General features: G+C 47.2%; 1 protein-coding gene across 1 annotated transcript in view; it reads right to left on the bottom strand.

Annotated features, from left to right (window-relative positions):
* Positions 1–14,858, bottom strand: part of macf1a (microtubule actin crosslinking factor 1a) — a 164,013-nt gene extending 149,155 nt beyond the window's left edge. Inside the window, exon 1 of the mRNA XM_083680792.1 lies at positions 14,129–14,858. Within this exon, the coding sequence (XP_083536918.1) occupies positions 14,129–14,222 (94 nt within the window). The 5' untranslated portion in view covers positions 14,223–14,858. The remainder of the gene's footprint in view (positions 1–14,128) is intronic.
* Between the last annotated feature and the right edge of the window lie 771 nt (positions 14,859–15,629).

Raw genomic sequence — 15,629 nt, 5'->3', positions numbered from 1 at the left:
CATGAAAATGGTAATGCATTTAAGCTTGGCGTAACTGGATGGCTCCGCTCTGTAGAGCTCACTGCCTGGAATTAACCGGTGAATAAAGTCGCCCAAATGGTCAACATTCTAGAGTGCCACGGGTGACTTTATTCACCAAATATGCATAAATGACGATGCTTCATTTTGTAGCCAATCAAAGTGCTGTTGCTCGGTAAATACCACACAAGACACTTGGTACTCTAGGTGGTGAGTGGAACCAAAGAAGCACAACATACAAGAATACAATATGGCAGGGAGCCCATGGCTTATCAAACCTTCCCGTAGGAAGGCTACGTACAGGGTGACAGAGCGGGTGGAGGCTGGGACGACCACACAAAATGTACTCTCATAGCCAGTACAACCAAGTCACCACTGTCGGATGTTTATTGGGAATTGTAAACTTGGCTGCTGTTAAGCCTCTGTGGCTTGAGCATGTGATGGTGTTTTTGCATACGTGTGAACAAGCTGTCCTGTCACCTGACCGAGAGAATTGCCGCAGGTCCCTAAGACTAACCCTTCACCAGGGAGAAACATTTCATTCATTTGCCCCTGACAAACACCACCATTCTGCCCTCCCTCCCTCCCAAACACCACCACTCCGCTTTGCTCCAAATAAAACGTATTACACATGATAGATAGCAATGTATATTGGGTAGTTATTAAAGATTAATTTATGAGAAGGATAGGACTCTGAAAAACATAAAATGGGGCTTAGACCCCAGAGGGGGCTGCACTCCTCTTTCCATTCTAACAGGGTCTGGGTCCTAGAACACTCCTCCTTCGTCTGTCCATTCTAACACGGTCTGAGTTCTAGAACACTCCTCCTTCCTCTGTCCATTCTAACACGGTATGAGTTCTAGAACACTCCTCCTTCGTCTGTCCATTCTAAAATGGTCTGAGTTCCGTAACACTCAAAAATAGAACCCAATGTGATTGTGTGACATTCACACAATGTGTACCGTCTAGATTTAGTCACAACACCTCAGGAGAAATCCGAACCATAACCAGACATAGGCTGTATGTCCACAGCTTACCCGCCATACAAACACATAAAATACGGCCGCTAGAATCATACAAATATGACATTTAGGGTTAGAGTTAGTTTCTATTTCGTCAAATTTCTAATAACCACGGAAACAACACATCTCTAGCACCCACACTGTAGGCAGCAGATGTTGCCAGTGGTGACGAAGACGTCATTCTCTCCCTCCAAGATCCACACACATCTCACATACATCCTCTAAAAGGTCAACACACACCTCATTCTTTCTCCATAAAACACATCCCATGGGGAGCATCCATAACCTCTACCACAATGGTCAGTCTCACTGTGATTCAAATGAAGAGACATTTATTGATTCAACTTGAATTGAAGGCACAATTATTTGTATACAGAGCAGTAAGATGCCCTTATGGAGAGTGATATCGGAAGGCTGACTTAGCAAATGAGTAGCAAAAGCGATTACCAAACTTAGATAATTCCTTCTCAAAGTGTTTATAGTGCACATTTACACACCATCAAGCGACTTAACCTTATTGAGCTAAAGGGGAAAATGAGCTTGTGAAGTCAACAACATGTAATAGCAGAGTGAGGCTTACCGCAGTGTGGAAATGAGACTTGGAGAGGGATGAAAACAGCATGGCGCGTGCCTGCTGAGTATACCATACAGCGGGGTGTATAATGGCCCATTATAGAGTAGGGTGGTCAGTGGATAAATACTAGTGTACACGACAGCACACAAGGGCTCATGTGAGGGGTGTAGGGAACACATCAAGGCAATAGGACACATAGTAGGGGACTTAGGAGTCATAGTAGGACACTAGGCTGAGTAGTGGTAGTACAATAGAGATATGGAGGGAGAAGATGCGCACGCACACGCACACGCACACGCACACACAGCAGCAGGGAGAGAGGAAGGGTGAGTAATGACCAGGGAGAGAGGAAGAAGCAGAGACAGCATTGTTTTTCCCTCTGGGGGGAGAAAGAGAAAGACAGTGAGAAAGAGGCGCGAGACAGAGAGAGAGATGGAGAGAGAGATAGAGAGATAATTTGCATCACAGAGAGAAGGTACGTAACCATTTGCGTGTGGAGCCAGTGGTGGAGCTGTCAGATGTAAACAGGCGTGGCTCTGGCTCACAGCTATGTCTGTCCTCTCTCATCTCATCTGTCTGTGAACCGCCACTCTCCAGGAGCACTGTGTGTGTGTGTGTGTGTGTGTGTGTGTGTGTGTGTGGGTTACATAATGCTTCAGGATCCAGGTGTGCACTCTACCAACAAATAGAGCGCCAGCTAATCTGTTGGACCACCCCTGGACACACACAAGTACACGTACACACACACACACACACACACACACACACACACACACACACACACTCACAGGACATGCCACAACAAGGCCTGCCCTATCACTGTCTATCAGCCCCAGGTGGAAGCAGATGGCGCCATGTCAAGCCCACATCTAACACACACACACACACACACCAAATCTAACCTTAGTTATATAGCACGTTTCATACACTGATGTAATACATTGCACTACACAGGAAAATTAATTAAAGAAAAAAAACATACATGCACACGCACAGGAACTATTCAATAAGAGTAGACGTGTCTGTAAAAACAAGTTTCAATCTCTTGCTTCATGGCTCTGAATCTTCAACCATCATCACCACCACCACCACCACCATGGCCTTTCATCCACACACCACACACAAAGCCCATGGGTTTGACTTCATCACCAAGAGGGACAAAGAGGTGTTCATTGAGAGACAGAACACCCCTGAGGTCCTCAGTAGAAGTGGGTTGTAAACAACAGCTGTGGTGCCATGGTCCGTGATCCGCTTCGACACAGAGAGGCCTGCTGCCCGTGGATCCAGTGGTTCCTCAGCTTAGCCGGAAACTGGAAACTGCGGCGCTTCGCCCCTGTTTTAATTCTTCAAGCACGTGCCCGGTTGTTGGAAGGGCTGTTTCAGTGCGTGTTTCAATGTTTCGCCTCGCCTTGAAAAAAACAGGCCATCTTTCATGATGGCCTCAATGATTGTAGGTGATTGTATCTGCCTCAACGATGTCCGCCACCATCATTCATGTGTCCAGATCTCTTTGTTGACCTAATGTGACACCGTCCCACTGCCCTCCAGTCAAACAACACACGGCTTTGTCTGCATAGCCTCACATTTCACCCGGTACGGAAGGAGGGGCGGAGTGGAGTCTCTTGCTTTACATATTCCTCTTTGGTGTGTCTATGTTTGCTCATATTTGCCTGCTTATCCGTGTGTGTGTGTGTGTGTGTGTGTGTGTGTGTGTGTGTGTGTGTGTTCTTCCTACTGCAGACACTGCTCCTGCATCTTTAAGAGCTGTAAAAGGAGAACATTTCCACCATTTCTTTCATCCCTCCCTCCCTCCCTCCCTCCTTCCTTCCTTCATGTTGTTATGTCAGGAATGTTCCCCCAGCCCTAGTCTCCCCCGCCGTTCTGCTGTGTCACTGTGTGAGGCCTTATATCATACACACACCCACTGCACCCAGGCAGGCATGCCTAATACATACACACACACACACACACAGGTGTAATACACACAAACACACATTCAGAAAGTACATAAGCTTATGAAGCACATGGCTCTACCACTTACTCACACGCACACACACACACGCACACACGCACACGCACACACGCACACACACACACACACACACACACCTACATGCCATCCCAGCCAGACTGGGGAGCTCGTTGATCCTAAAGCTGCCTCCTGAGCGGGAGCATCACCAACAAAGAGCTTTTACTAAACTCCCTCCTCCTCCCTCTCTCTATCTGCCAAAGCCCCCTTTCTCCATTCCTCCATCCATCCCCACATTATTTTTCTCTTTGCTGCTCCTTCCTCCATCTATCACCTACCTGGCTCTTCCTCTCTCTCCTTCCTCTCATCTCTCTCATCTTTCCCTCCCCCCACCCCCTCACACCTCTAAGAGCTGGTTTCTCCTCCCCTCCATCCCTCCTCTTGACATTCTTTTGTCTGATTAAATGTGTGGATTAAAGAGAGAAGAGGCAAAGTGAGGGAACGGCAGATTAGGAGGGAGGGAAGAACGGAGGGAGGGAGGGATTACCAAAAGAGGGGTGGCAGACAGGATCCCACAAAACCTGCCTGGAAGAGGAGGAGTGAGGAACCCCATCCCCCCTTTCCCCTCCTCCTCCTCCCCATCCCCCCTTTCCCTTCCTCCTCCCCTAGTGGCAGACGAGGGTGAGCTTGTTAACACCGTAAACACAGCAGATCATTAGTAGAATGACAACCATGTGCTTCTGTAGGAGAATGCCCTTCCTCAAATGCCTTTAGCTACCATCACAGCTTTTAGGCCTAGCTTGAGGCCAATATAGCCTTTATATTACACGTTTAGCTATTAAAGCTTTCAGATAGGTCTACTAGGAGAGAGAGAGAGAGACAGGCCTGAAAAACTGGACAGACTGTATGATGGCAGGGATATGGCAGCACCCACATGACAGGGGTGTAAAGCTGGGTGATTAAAGGGTAGAGACCCCCAACAGATGGACCAGGTCAGCCAGACAGACGTGACAGGTCTCTCACTCACTCACTCACACACTCACACACACACACACACACACACACACACACACACACACACACACACACACACACACACACACACACACACACACACACACACACACACACACACAAGGCCACACAGTAGTTATGTAGTGCATCAATCACCAGGCAACACAATCAGCTGAGTCAGCCACGGTCTCATCAGGCTATATTGGTTCGTATCTAACACACAGACATCCATCATTGACAGAGAGTAGAGACTGAGTCAGGCTGAGGAGCTAGCTAGCACTGTGGCTAGCACTGTAGCCAGGCTAGTTTTAGAAGCTAGCACTGCAGCTAGGCTAGCATTAGAAGCTGAAAGGTGTTCAGGTGTTCTCAGATGGATTATAGTGGAATTGGAAAGGAGTTTGTGACTTGTTTTGTGGCAAATAGTTAAAAAAATATATATATATAAAAGTATTATAATTCACCACTTAAAACATGTCAGTTTATAAATGAGCTAAGGGACAAAACCCTGCAAACTACACCTCCAATACTTCTGTTCATTCACTCCTCATCTTCCCATTCTCATTGTCCCACCTTCTCCTCCTCTAATTAGGGATACATTTTGCAATCTCTAAATCTTCCCCCCATCTTTTCTGCCCTCCGTAATCTAGCTCAGCTCCTATTCACGGCCTGAAGGTCTGCTGCTTCCTGCACTGTGTACCTGTCCCTGTGTCACTGGGTTCACTCTCACTGACCAAATCCATGTCACAGGAGTTGTTAAGCAGACCCCTTACCAAGTGACAATATTGATGATAATTCACAGCCTTGAGGGCATAATTGCTTTTATACAACGGTTACACAACAGGTTACACAACATTGTGACAAGAAAACCATGCTTAAAGTATTTATTTTGTGATGGATTGTGGTGGTTTCTGGCCTGCGCTGACAAATATAGGTCCCGAAACTAGAAACGTTGTCAAGGGAACGTGATACACTAATCGACGGCGGTGTGGGACTGTCATAACAGGTGATATAACTGTGACATTATCATTATTAAATCACGGCTTTAAACGGCTCTCGGCCAATCACAACCCGTTGTATAATAGCCAATGAGAGAGTATCGTCTGAGGGTGGAGATGAGAGGTCATGTGGCTAATAGTCATGTGATCAATACCAAATCTAATGTTCCCACAATGTCCACCTATCAGAATAGAAATGATGAATTCTTTAAGTGAACAGTTAATAAAATGGACGTTGCTCTCAATTAACTATTTCCATTGATTCATAATTAATTATATTATGAATGGAGAGGCCTGGAGAGGCCATTTAAGTTCCTTGAACAACAACACTTGGTGCTGTTTGTACGGGCAGCTAAATGTACAACAATGACAATGCATGGAGACAGACACAAAATGATGTCACACTCACATCTATCTGTGGTCATTTTAGATTTCTAAATTAGGAGCAAAGCTTGTTAACAATGCTGAAGCCCTTCACCAGCTAACTACTACCAGTGACTACTGACCTACTAAAGAGAGAGAGAGAGAGAGAGAGAGAGAGAGAGAGAGAGAGAGAGAGAGAGAGAAAAAACAGAGAGAGAGATAGAGCAGGCAATGCAGAAAGACAGAGATACAGAGACGAAAAGACAGAAGAACCAGAGACAGTGGAGAGGAGGGAGACAGAGAGGGGAGGATGAGGAAGACAAGAGGGTAACACTAAAGGTAATCAGACATGACGAGGATGAAGAGGAGTGAAGCGAGAGAATGCCACCGTGTCTCTGAACACTATCTGGGACCTGCTACACACACACACCAAGGGAGGGAGGGAAGAAAGGGGGGGGAGGGAGGGAGGGAGGGAGGGCAGCCATGTTCTCATAGGAATGGTATGATGAGAGCTTGATAAAGGAAAGATAGAGTGGTGACAACTGTATTCTTTACTCAGCCACTTCATTGTCACTAACTAACTTGCATAGCCACTGAATTGCCATTGCACATCCCTGCATAGTCACTGCATATGCACTGCATAGTCATTACACATCACTGCATAGCCACTGCATAGTCACTGCATACTGTAGTCACTGCATATGCACTGCATACTGTCATCACTGCATACTCACTGCATAGACACTGCACAGTCACTGCACATCCACTACATATCCATTACACATCCACTGCATGTCTCTGGTCATGCATGGAGCTAGCCAATAAAACTGAAGTAAAAAAAACATTCTGTTCATTTTCTCCTGACAAGTTTTTCAATCAATCAATGAACCAATCAATCAATCAGGTGATCCCTGGGGTTCGGCCGATATTAGATACTATCGTATATTGTGATATTTATGAGAAGTCTGTAAACATGTCTCTGTGTTATGGCCAACAACGCCGGCCAAATAACACAAGACATACACTCTACACGCTGCAGTTCAACCAGTTCTGTCTCCACCCTCCATACAAAGAACCATATTATAAGTTAATATTATGAATAATAAAATGCGGATATCTCCCGACCCAATTCACTTTAGAACACTAATAACAGTTTGTGCACCTCAGACAACACAACACCAGCACTCCTGATTGGAGCATTTCACCCAATGGGACAGTTTAAGTGGGCGGCATAAGAACCCACATCTATTCAACTGATATTGCTATTGTTTGATTGTTGCGTTGTTGAGGAGTTGCTTACCCTAAAGCATTTCATTACATTATATCCTGTATATTGTGTAAATGACCATTACAATTTGATTTGATTTAATTCTCCAAATGTAAGGTTCAGATTCTAACTGCTACATTGGTTGAATCATAGTCCTGGGTGGGTTAGACCCCTAGACCCCAAAATGTGTTAACTGTAAGTGGCTTAGTCACTTTGGATGAAAGCATCTGTCAATGAGTGAATTATATTATTGTAAAGGAGAATGACTGATGTATTATTTCCCCCCCCCCCCCATGTTGTGGCCATTGTGACATAAGCACCAAAACAGTCCTCTGATTGGGTCATTGAGGTCAATGGCAGGTGCACAAAAAGCAACGGAATGCTCTGAAGGAACGGACTGTTCCATTGCTGCCTGGCTGGCGGGGGTGTCCTGGTTCTGAATATGGCCATCGTGCCATGTTGTGAAGTGGATGAATGAGATTAGGGTCCTCTCTGTGGGGGGTCTGTCTGTGAGGCGGCCTGCCACCATGGCCAAGATTAACCATGGCAAATCCCCCCCAGCTTTCAGACACACACACACACACACTCTAAGGATCATAGACTGCCATCAACACACTGTGAAAATAGTAACAGGCGTTGTTGTGGCATTGGAGGGGGCGGTTAGCCTCACACACACGTACAGCGCCCAGGCCAGGGGTTAATGCTGGATACACCTTCTCCCATTGGTTCAGAGGAGAAATCAGAAGGCTGACTCAAAAACACATGTACCTGTTTGTATGTTGATGTCTCCCAAGCCATGAAAGTAGACACAGTATTTGACACCAAGCAGCTTAGTCAGGGGAGCTAACCTGGGCTATATGTGGTAACCATACACACTGCCCTCTGTAAGTATTGGGACAGTGAGGCATATTTTCTTCAGCCTGCCAGAGAAATTGAAGGGAGCAAACAGTGTGGATATTTTTAAAAGACATACTTGGGGTGCTTTTAGTCTTTTAGTCATTCGGTTCTTTTAGCTCATCCTTTTTATTTATTTTTTTAAATGTTCCTGGTTTAAACTCCCATGACTGTTAGTACTTGTTATCCTCTTACAGTTTGTCTCGTTGTCTTTTTATTGTTTCCCGTGTGAGAGAGAGCAGGGTGGCCCTGACCTACTGTCCGACGCCACCAGCGTCAGCTGAGAGTCACGAGCTCTGAGATTCTATCAGATTAAGGGTGGGACTCTTCCTGAGCCTGGCCCCTCCTGTCACCAGGGACCAGGTCCTCACCCAGGGCCACAGAGCACCTCCTGTCACCAGGGACCAGGTCCTCACCCAGGGCCCCTCCTGTCACCGGGGACCAGGTCCTCACCCAGGGCCCCTCCTGTCACCGGGGACCAGGTCCTCACCCAGGATCCCTCCTGTCACCGGGGACCAGGTCCTCACTCAGGGCCCCTCCTGTCACCAGGGACCAGGTCCTCACCCAGGACCCCTCCTGTCATCAGGGACCAGGTCCTCACCCAGGACCCCGTCCTGTCACCAGGGACCAGGTCCTCACCCAGCACCTCTCCTGTTACCAGGGACCAGGTCCTCACCCAGGACCCCTCCTGTCACCAGGTCCTCACCCAGGGCCTTTCATACAGTAAGGACCCCATGGGAATCAGCTCGACACTCATAGACACATCTCTGACATACATAGACACATCTCCACACCATCACAGAGATCTCAACAGAGGTCTCTCCTCGACCATGTCTCAGGAGGCCTATCACACACAGAGAAGGCCAGGTCTAAATGCTCTTATTCGGAAGTGTATCAGAAGATTCAATGGGGTGAACATGGATGACAGGTAGTAAACACTCTCCCCCTTTCTTCTCAATCCCTTTTTCCCAATCTTCTAGCAGTCAATACCTCTAGGATGGAGATGAATAGATGGAGGACAGGCTGATGGAGGGGTGGTAGAGATGACTGATGGAGGGGTGTGTGAGATGGTTGATCAATCGCACATCAAGGTCACTTTGGGCCAAGAAACCAATCGAATTGACGGAAGGGCAAACAGAAAATTCAAACAAAATGGCGGCTACATCTGTGGAAAATGCCGTATGCGATAGATTCGGACCATCTGTGATCCTATCATGTGTGTGTGTGTGTGTGTGTGTGTGTGTGTGTGTCTAGGCCGGGGACAAAGGGGCGTCTCCTGTGCCTGAAATCAATGCTCCCCAGGCCACTGTCCCCCAGAGTGCTATGAGCACAGGTCCATGATTAATTCATGAACAGCTTCTCTCCTCTGTCCACCCTTCTCTCACACTCCCTCCCCCTCTCGCCCAGGAGTGATGTTCTTAACCCCCACCTCCTCTCCCGTCATCTTGACACCTCTATCCCAACCATCTCAACCACCTCCACAACCTCTACCACCCCTACCCCAACCACCTCTGCAACCTCTACCACCCCTACCCCAACCACCTCTACCCCAACCACCCCTACCCCAACCACCTCTACCCCAACCACTTCTACCTCAACCACCCCTACCCCGACCACCTCTGCAACCTCTACCTCAACCACCCCTACCCCAACCACCTCTACCACCCCTACCCCAACCACTTCTACCCTCCCTACCCCAACCACTTCTACCCCAACCACTTCTACAATCTCAACCTCAACCACCCCTACCCCATTTTACACATACAGTATATACATATACCTCTCCACACACACACACACACACACACACACACACAGCGTTTGTTTGTCTGTTTCTGTGTGTGTGTGTGTGTGTGTGTGTGTGGTACAGAGGTCACAGCAGAGCCCCCCCTCTCTGCTTTCTAGCCTGCTGGAGCCTCATTATCGATTCTACTCTCAAGGCACTGCTCCAAAAGTGTATACACACACACAGACGCACACGCACACACCCGCACACACACACACAGACACACACACACAGACACACACACACAGCTGGAGGTTAAATTCCGCCCTTAAGCAAATGCATTTCGATGAGAGAACCCCTAACAGAGGCCAGGAAACAGTTCTATTTCAATAATGAACTCTGAGACCTCCAGCCAACGGTGGCCTGGTGTTGAGGAAGCAGGGAGAGAACGGAGCAGCAGGGTCGACAGACGTCTCCGCTTCAATATGGCTCACTGGGAGGTTATGAATGCATGCCCTGTGTGTTACTGGGGATGAGAACCGTTCTCGCACGCACACACACATTATATAATTGATTATTTTTCTAAAAAATCAGCTGGAGACTAGTTATGTAAGAGCCCTGAGGAGGAGGGGCCTGGAAGAGGCCTGCTGCACAGAGGGAGTGTGTTCCCCCTCGGAGAGAGAGAGAGGGAGAGAGACCCAAACGTTTCACCTTCCCAAAGGGGGAGGACAGGTCTAAAAATGAGCCAAGAGCTGCCGGATTGCTCCAATGAACTCAGCTCTGTGAGCGTTTGGTTTTCCTGTTGGCACGGTCAGGTGCTGCTGGAAAATGAAGCCAAACAGGAAGTAACTGGGGAAGGAGGGGGGGATCGTACAGCAGAAGAGGAAGAGAGGATAATTACTGTAAAAGAGAGGGACAGAGGAAGGAAGAGCAGAGACAGGACAAGTGAGAGAAAACTGATATCCAAGAGAAAGACAGAGAGAGGAGGAGAGAGGAGGAGAGGAGAACTGATATTACAGAAATAATGAAATGAGAAAATGGAAGAGAGGCAAAGAAAGAGAGACAGAATGGACATATAGAGGGAGTCTATGATAGAGAAAGATAGAGAGGAATAGAGAAGAATAGAAGGAGGGGGGTTGTGTTCATGCATGCCGCATTTTACTGAGAGGAAAACTATGAGGGTGAAACTAGGCCACATGGAAACATCCAGCTGCAACACTCCAACCCTCCATCCAATCGTTTGTCTGCCTTCTTTCTCACTCACTCACTCACTCTCTCTCCCTCCCTCCCTCCCTCTCTCTCTCTCTCTACCAGGCACATTCTGTCAGTCTCAAAACCAGGGGAGGTTTCAACCCAACCGGAACAATTTGGGACTTTCCACACTTAACTCCAGTCATGTGTCCAAAATGTTACAAGACCTCTATCCTCCATTCAAGTCAAACCAGCCAAGTGATTTCACGAGCACACCTCATATTCTAAGCACCGATAAGATATTCTTGAATGGGATGTATGAGGTAGTGGAGAGACACGGGGCACTGGGAATAGCAATGCAGAGAGAATGGGAGAGACAGGAAGAACAGGCCTCAAACTTCCTGTGTTCCAGAAAAATCTGGGATGTCAGCAAACTCATAATTCCAAAGGGGAAATATGAACACGTCCTGATGTTCTGTTCGTTTCCACTCTCTCTCCCTGTCAGAAAATGCTGTGTGTGTGTGTCTCCCTGTCAGAAAATACAGTGTGTGTGTGTGTCTCCCTGTCAGAAAATGCTGTGTGTGTGTGTGTGTGTGTGTGTGTGTGTGTGTGTGTGTGTGTGTGTGTGTGTAAAACTGTGAGAAAAAACTGCCAGTAAAACTGAGTCGGTCTGTGTGAAGTGTGGGAATGTGTGTCAGCAGAGATGTTCAGTGTGTGTGTGTGTGTGTGTGTGTGTGTCTACTTGATGAGTCATGTTCCTGTGCTTTTCCGTATGCTCACCCTGTCACAGGTACTTTAGTGTAGATATCCTGCCTTTGTTATTGAGTCGTCAACTCCCTGTATACAGCGGTATGCAGCAGAGCAACACACACAGACCTATCTTTCTCCCTCACACACACACAGACCCCTCTCTCTCTCTCTCTCTCTCTCTCTCTCACACACACACACCTTTCTCCCTCTCTCTCACACACACACACAGACCTACCTTTCTCCCTCCCTCTCACACACACAGACCTACCTTTCTCCCTCTCATACACACAGACATACCTTTCTCTCTCTCTCTCTCACACACACGGCTTTCTCACCCCCCACACACACCCTCTCCTGAATGATTTAACCTGTGTCATAATATCCTACAGCCTCCTCCTATGACTGTCAAGTGATGCCGTCACCACTCAGAGCTCACATTTCTCCTCCATTCTTCAGGTAACTGCCACAAGTGACATTCAGTTAAAAAAAAACTAAACGCGCGCGCGCACACACACACAGTATATATATGGTTAATACCCTAACCCAAATACATGTTTGGTAAAAGGGCTGTGCCATCTACCTTACATAACATAGTACATACAAGTACAATACATTAAGTACATACATTAGTGCTAGCAGGTTTTACAGGTTGTAGTCTGTTATTATGACCCTTTTCTATATTTCAAATATAGAAAATGTACACTGGTACACTGGTATGGCTAAATGCTAGCCTCAGAGTTAGCCAAAGAAAGCTCAAGAATGGAAATATGGCCTGAAAGTGTATGGATGAGCCTACAACACTCCAAGTAAGTGGAAAATTAGGTCAAACATCCAAAAACCTGAACTGTCCCTTTAACTGCTCCTCACAGGGGTGCACCCTCTGCTGCCCCTGCCATTGGAACTGCACGTCTCACTCACTTGAATGGGAAAGACAGGGAGACAGGGAACGGCGGTCCATAACTCAGTGTGTGATTCAACTGTTCCAAGTTCATTTGCAATTAAAACAGGTTTAAGATCCCAGTCTCCGCAGGAGTCATCACTGCTGGTCATTACTGAATGTGAGAGTGTGATCAATGTTAATGACTTGACTGTTTGTGAGATAAAACAGACATTTTAGTTGTAAAAGAGGAAACCTTAGGCTATATCTGTAATGTCCTCTTCATTAATCTCAGTGAAACAACATGTTTGGCCCTGGCAACTACACTCATTGCTACTGACAAAGGGAAATATAATCGTAGGCTGCGGTCTGTGAACACTTTTCTTTTGTGGTGTGGTGCGGTGCGTGTGTGTGTGTGTGTGTGTGTGTGTGTGTGTGTGTGTGTGTGTGTCAGCTGTAATGGGTACTGCCCTGCCCCACTTGATTGTACAATGTTGCCATGTACTCATATTGATGCCATGAATAAGCCTGGTGGTTGAGCGACACCCATATTTGAATTTATTTGGGCATAAAATAAAACTAGCTAATAATGCTACTGTACAACCAAGCCATCAGTGACAAGGACAAAGCAACAAAGAAAAGCTACGAAAGCATTGTGTTTTGCAGAAGAGCAAATTGTACCATGACAATACACCTGTTTCTCAGCCCAGTCTAATGATAAAGGCCTACACGCCACAATATCTGCAAACTCAGTTTTCATGACACAACCGACAAACTCTGATGATTAAAATAATCTCTCTCTGTTTCCAACTGACAGTATGTGGTTCGTCAAGACTGTATGATGATGACCTGAAGTTGTATAGGAGGATAAAAGAACAACTAATTACTCCCCCCCCCCCTCACACACACACACACACACACACACACACACACACACAGAGTCGCATTTCATTACAATAATCAATAATTAAAAGGCACCCTTTCCAATCATGGGCAGCCAGCATCACAGATGTGCCCCCTTCCTCCCCCCTCCAGCTTTCACATCACGGTCAGTTTCAGTAGAGGCATTCATTTTTAAAGAGCCCCTGTCATCGGGTTTATACAACAGCAAGTGTCCCAATGCTACTGATGTTAGTGCACTGTTGTATCTGAACTGGTCGGTTTGATAACGTTTTTTTTTGTTTTCATAACAATGCACCACACAAACTCGGTAACCGACAGACTACACGTGGAAAAATTCCTTGACGTCGGTAAGGACTTAATAAACTGCTTCCTTTGACGTCAGGATGCCACAATAGACAACTAGATTAGATTTGAAACGCTGTTGGTTTGACTCAATGAAACCCAGATGGAGACACCATGTAGCGCAGGCTAGTTATCCCAAATGTAAACAATGAAACAATCCAGATTACAATATCGCCTGCTGTCTCGTCAGAGATCAAGCCGGGCTCTTCAGCTCATTCCTCACCTTTGTATCTCTCCAGGACGTCCTCATACGCCTGGGCGAACTCCTTCTCCTGGGAATGGTTTGTCGGCAGTAAGCCCGGTATGAAGCTGGCCATGGTGTCTCTGTAACCGGCGGCCGGCACCGAATGCCCCGCTACCGCAGTAATCCAGGACGGAGGATCCGGGTCTTCGCCAACGCAAGCTGTCAAGTCCGGTTTTCGTTTCGAGCCACGGTGGACGTGGTGATCTCCCGTGTTGGCTTGTGAATTGAGCGATTCGCGAGGTTAATTCATTTGTAACATTGAAGCAAAAGTGAAGCAATTCACTTGACAAGTCGAGTCATCTCTACTGTGTATCAACTTAGACCAAAATAGAAAAACATAGCGCCTCACCTTGTTATACCCTTTATACAGTATTTCTAATACGATGCTAGGCTTTATATCGAAGCGTGGATACTTGTTTTCATATATTGACCCATTATCGCCCAATCTCCACAAAACTACAATTCCAGGCGGGTCGTTTGCTGTGCTCTCTCCAACCAGCCCCTCTTGCGATTCGTCCTAGTCCTACCCGGGGAATGGTTTTTGTGTGTGCGTAATAAGCGCGCTCCTGAAGTGTCTGTCTGCGTAAGGGGGGTCGTTATGGGCTGTCTCCTTCCGAAATCGTAAGCGAGGCTTCAGTGAAATAGTATCCGGACGCCGCGGCCGTCACCCTCCCTTTGTTGGCGTTTTCTTGATGCGATGAGAGAAGCTTTAGCTCCTATGCACGCTTCCCAGAGTAATGGCCGCTTCTATTAAAGGCACGGCTTGTGGCAGCGACTCTCCGGCGGCCTCTCTCCCCCCTCTGGTGCTCAGGTTTCTCTATTCTTCCTGCAGTGCCTGTCATCCATCCCTCTCGACCGGCCACGCCAGAATCCTCCACCAGAGGAAACGGATCGCTATAGGTCAGTAGACGGCTGCCATGGCACCCATTGCGGCAAGTGGGACTGGAGCGCCCCTCGGTGGTATCCCGAGGTGTGAACGAACCTTCTTCCAAAAAATGGCGTGGCCAGTCGTCGGCTGAGGATGGGAGTGACTAACGGGACACACTCGACCAGCATACCATTAACCCTAACCACAACCAAACCCTAAATTATAACCAAACCGAATTTTGACCACTTCGGAAATTCTATTGCAGGTCGTGTCCCTTTTCGAATCATTGCGAAGCCTGCCATCTAATGGCAATGGGATGTAACTCCACGCCACCTGGAAGTTAGGCCATGTCCGAATGTTCATACTGCGGCCTATTTACTGTATCCATCGTAGTTCATAGTGTGTCCAAATGCAGTTTGTAGCTGTTGAGCTGGAAAACAAATGTCCTGGGGAAGGATTCTTCCTGACCCCCTACATGGGATATGCATGACCTCGGTAACAAATGTACCCTGGTTACGCCCCTATGAGAGACTACTAGGCCCTGTGAGAGACTACTAGAGACTACTAGGTCATGTGAGAGAATACTAGGTCCTGTGAGAGACTACTAGAGAC

Source organism: Argentina silus, assembly GCF_951799395.1.
Source record: "Argentina silus genome assembly, chromosome: 11".
Lineage (NCBI taxonomy): Eukaryota > Metazoa > Chordata > Actinopteri > Argentiniformes > Argentinidae > Argentina > Argentina silus.
Note: the sequence above shows the minus strand (reverse complement) of the source record. Positions and strands in the feature narration are given on the sequence as shown.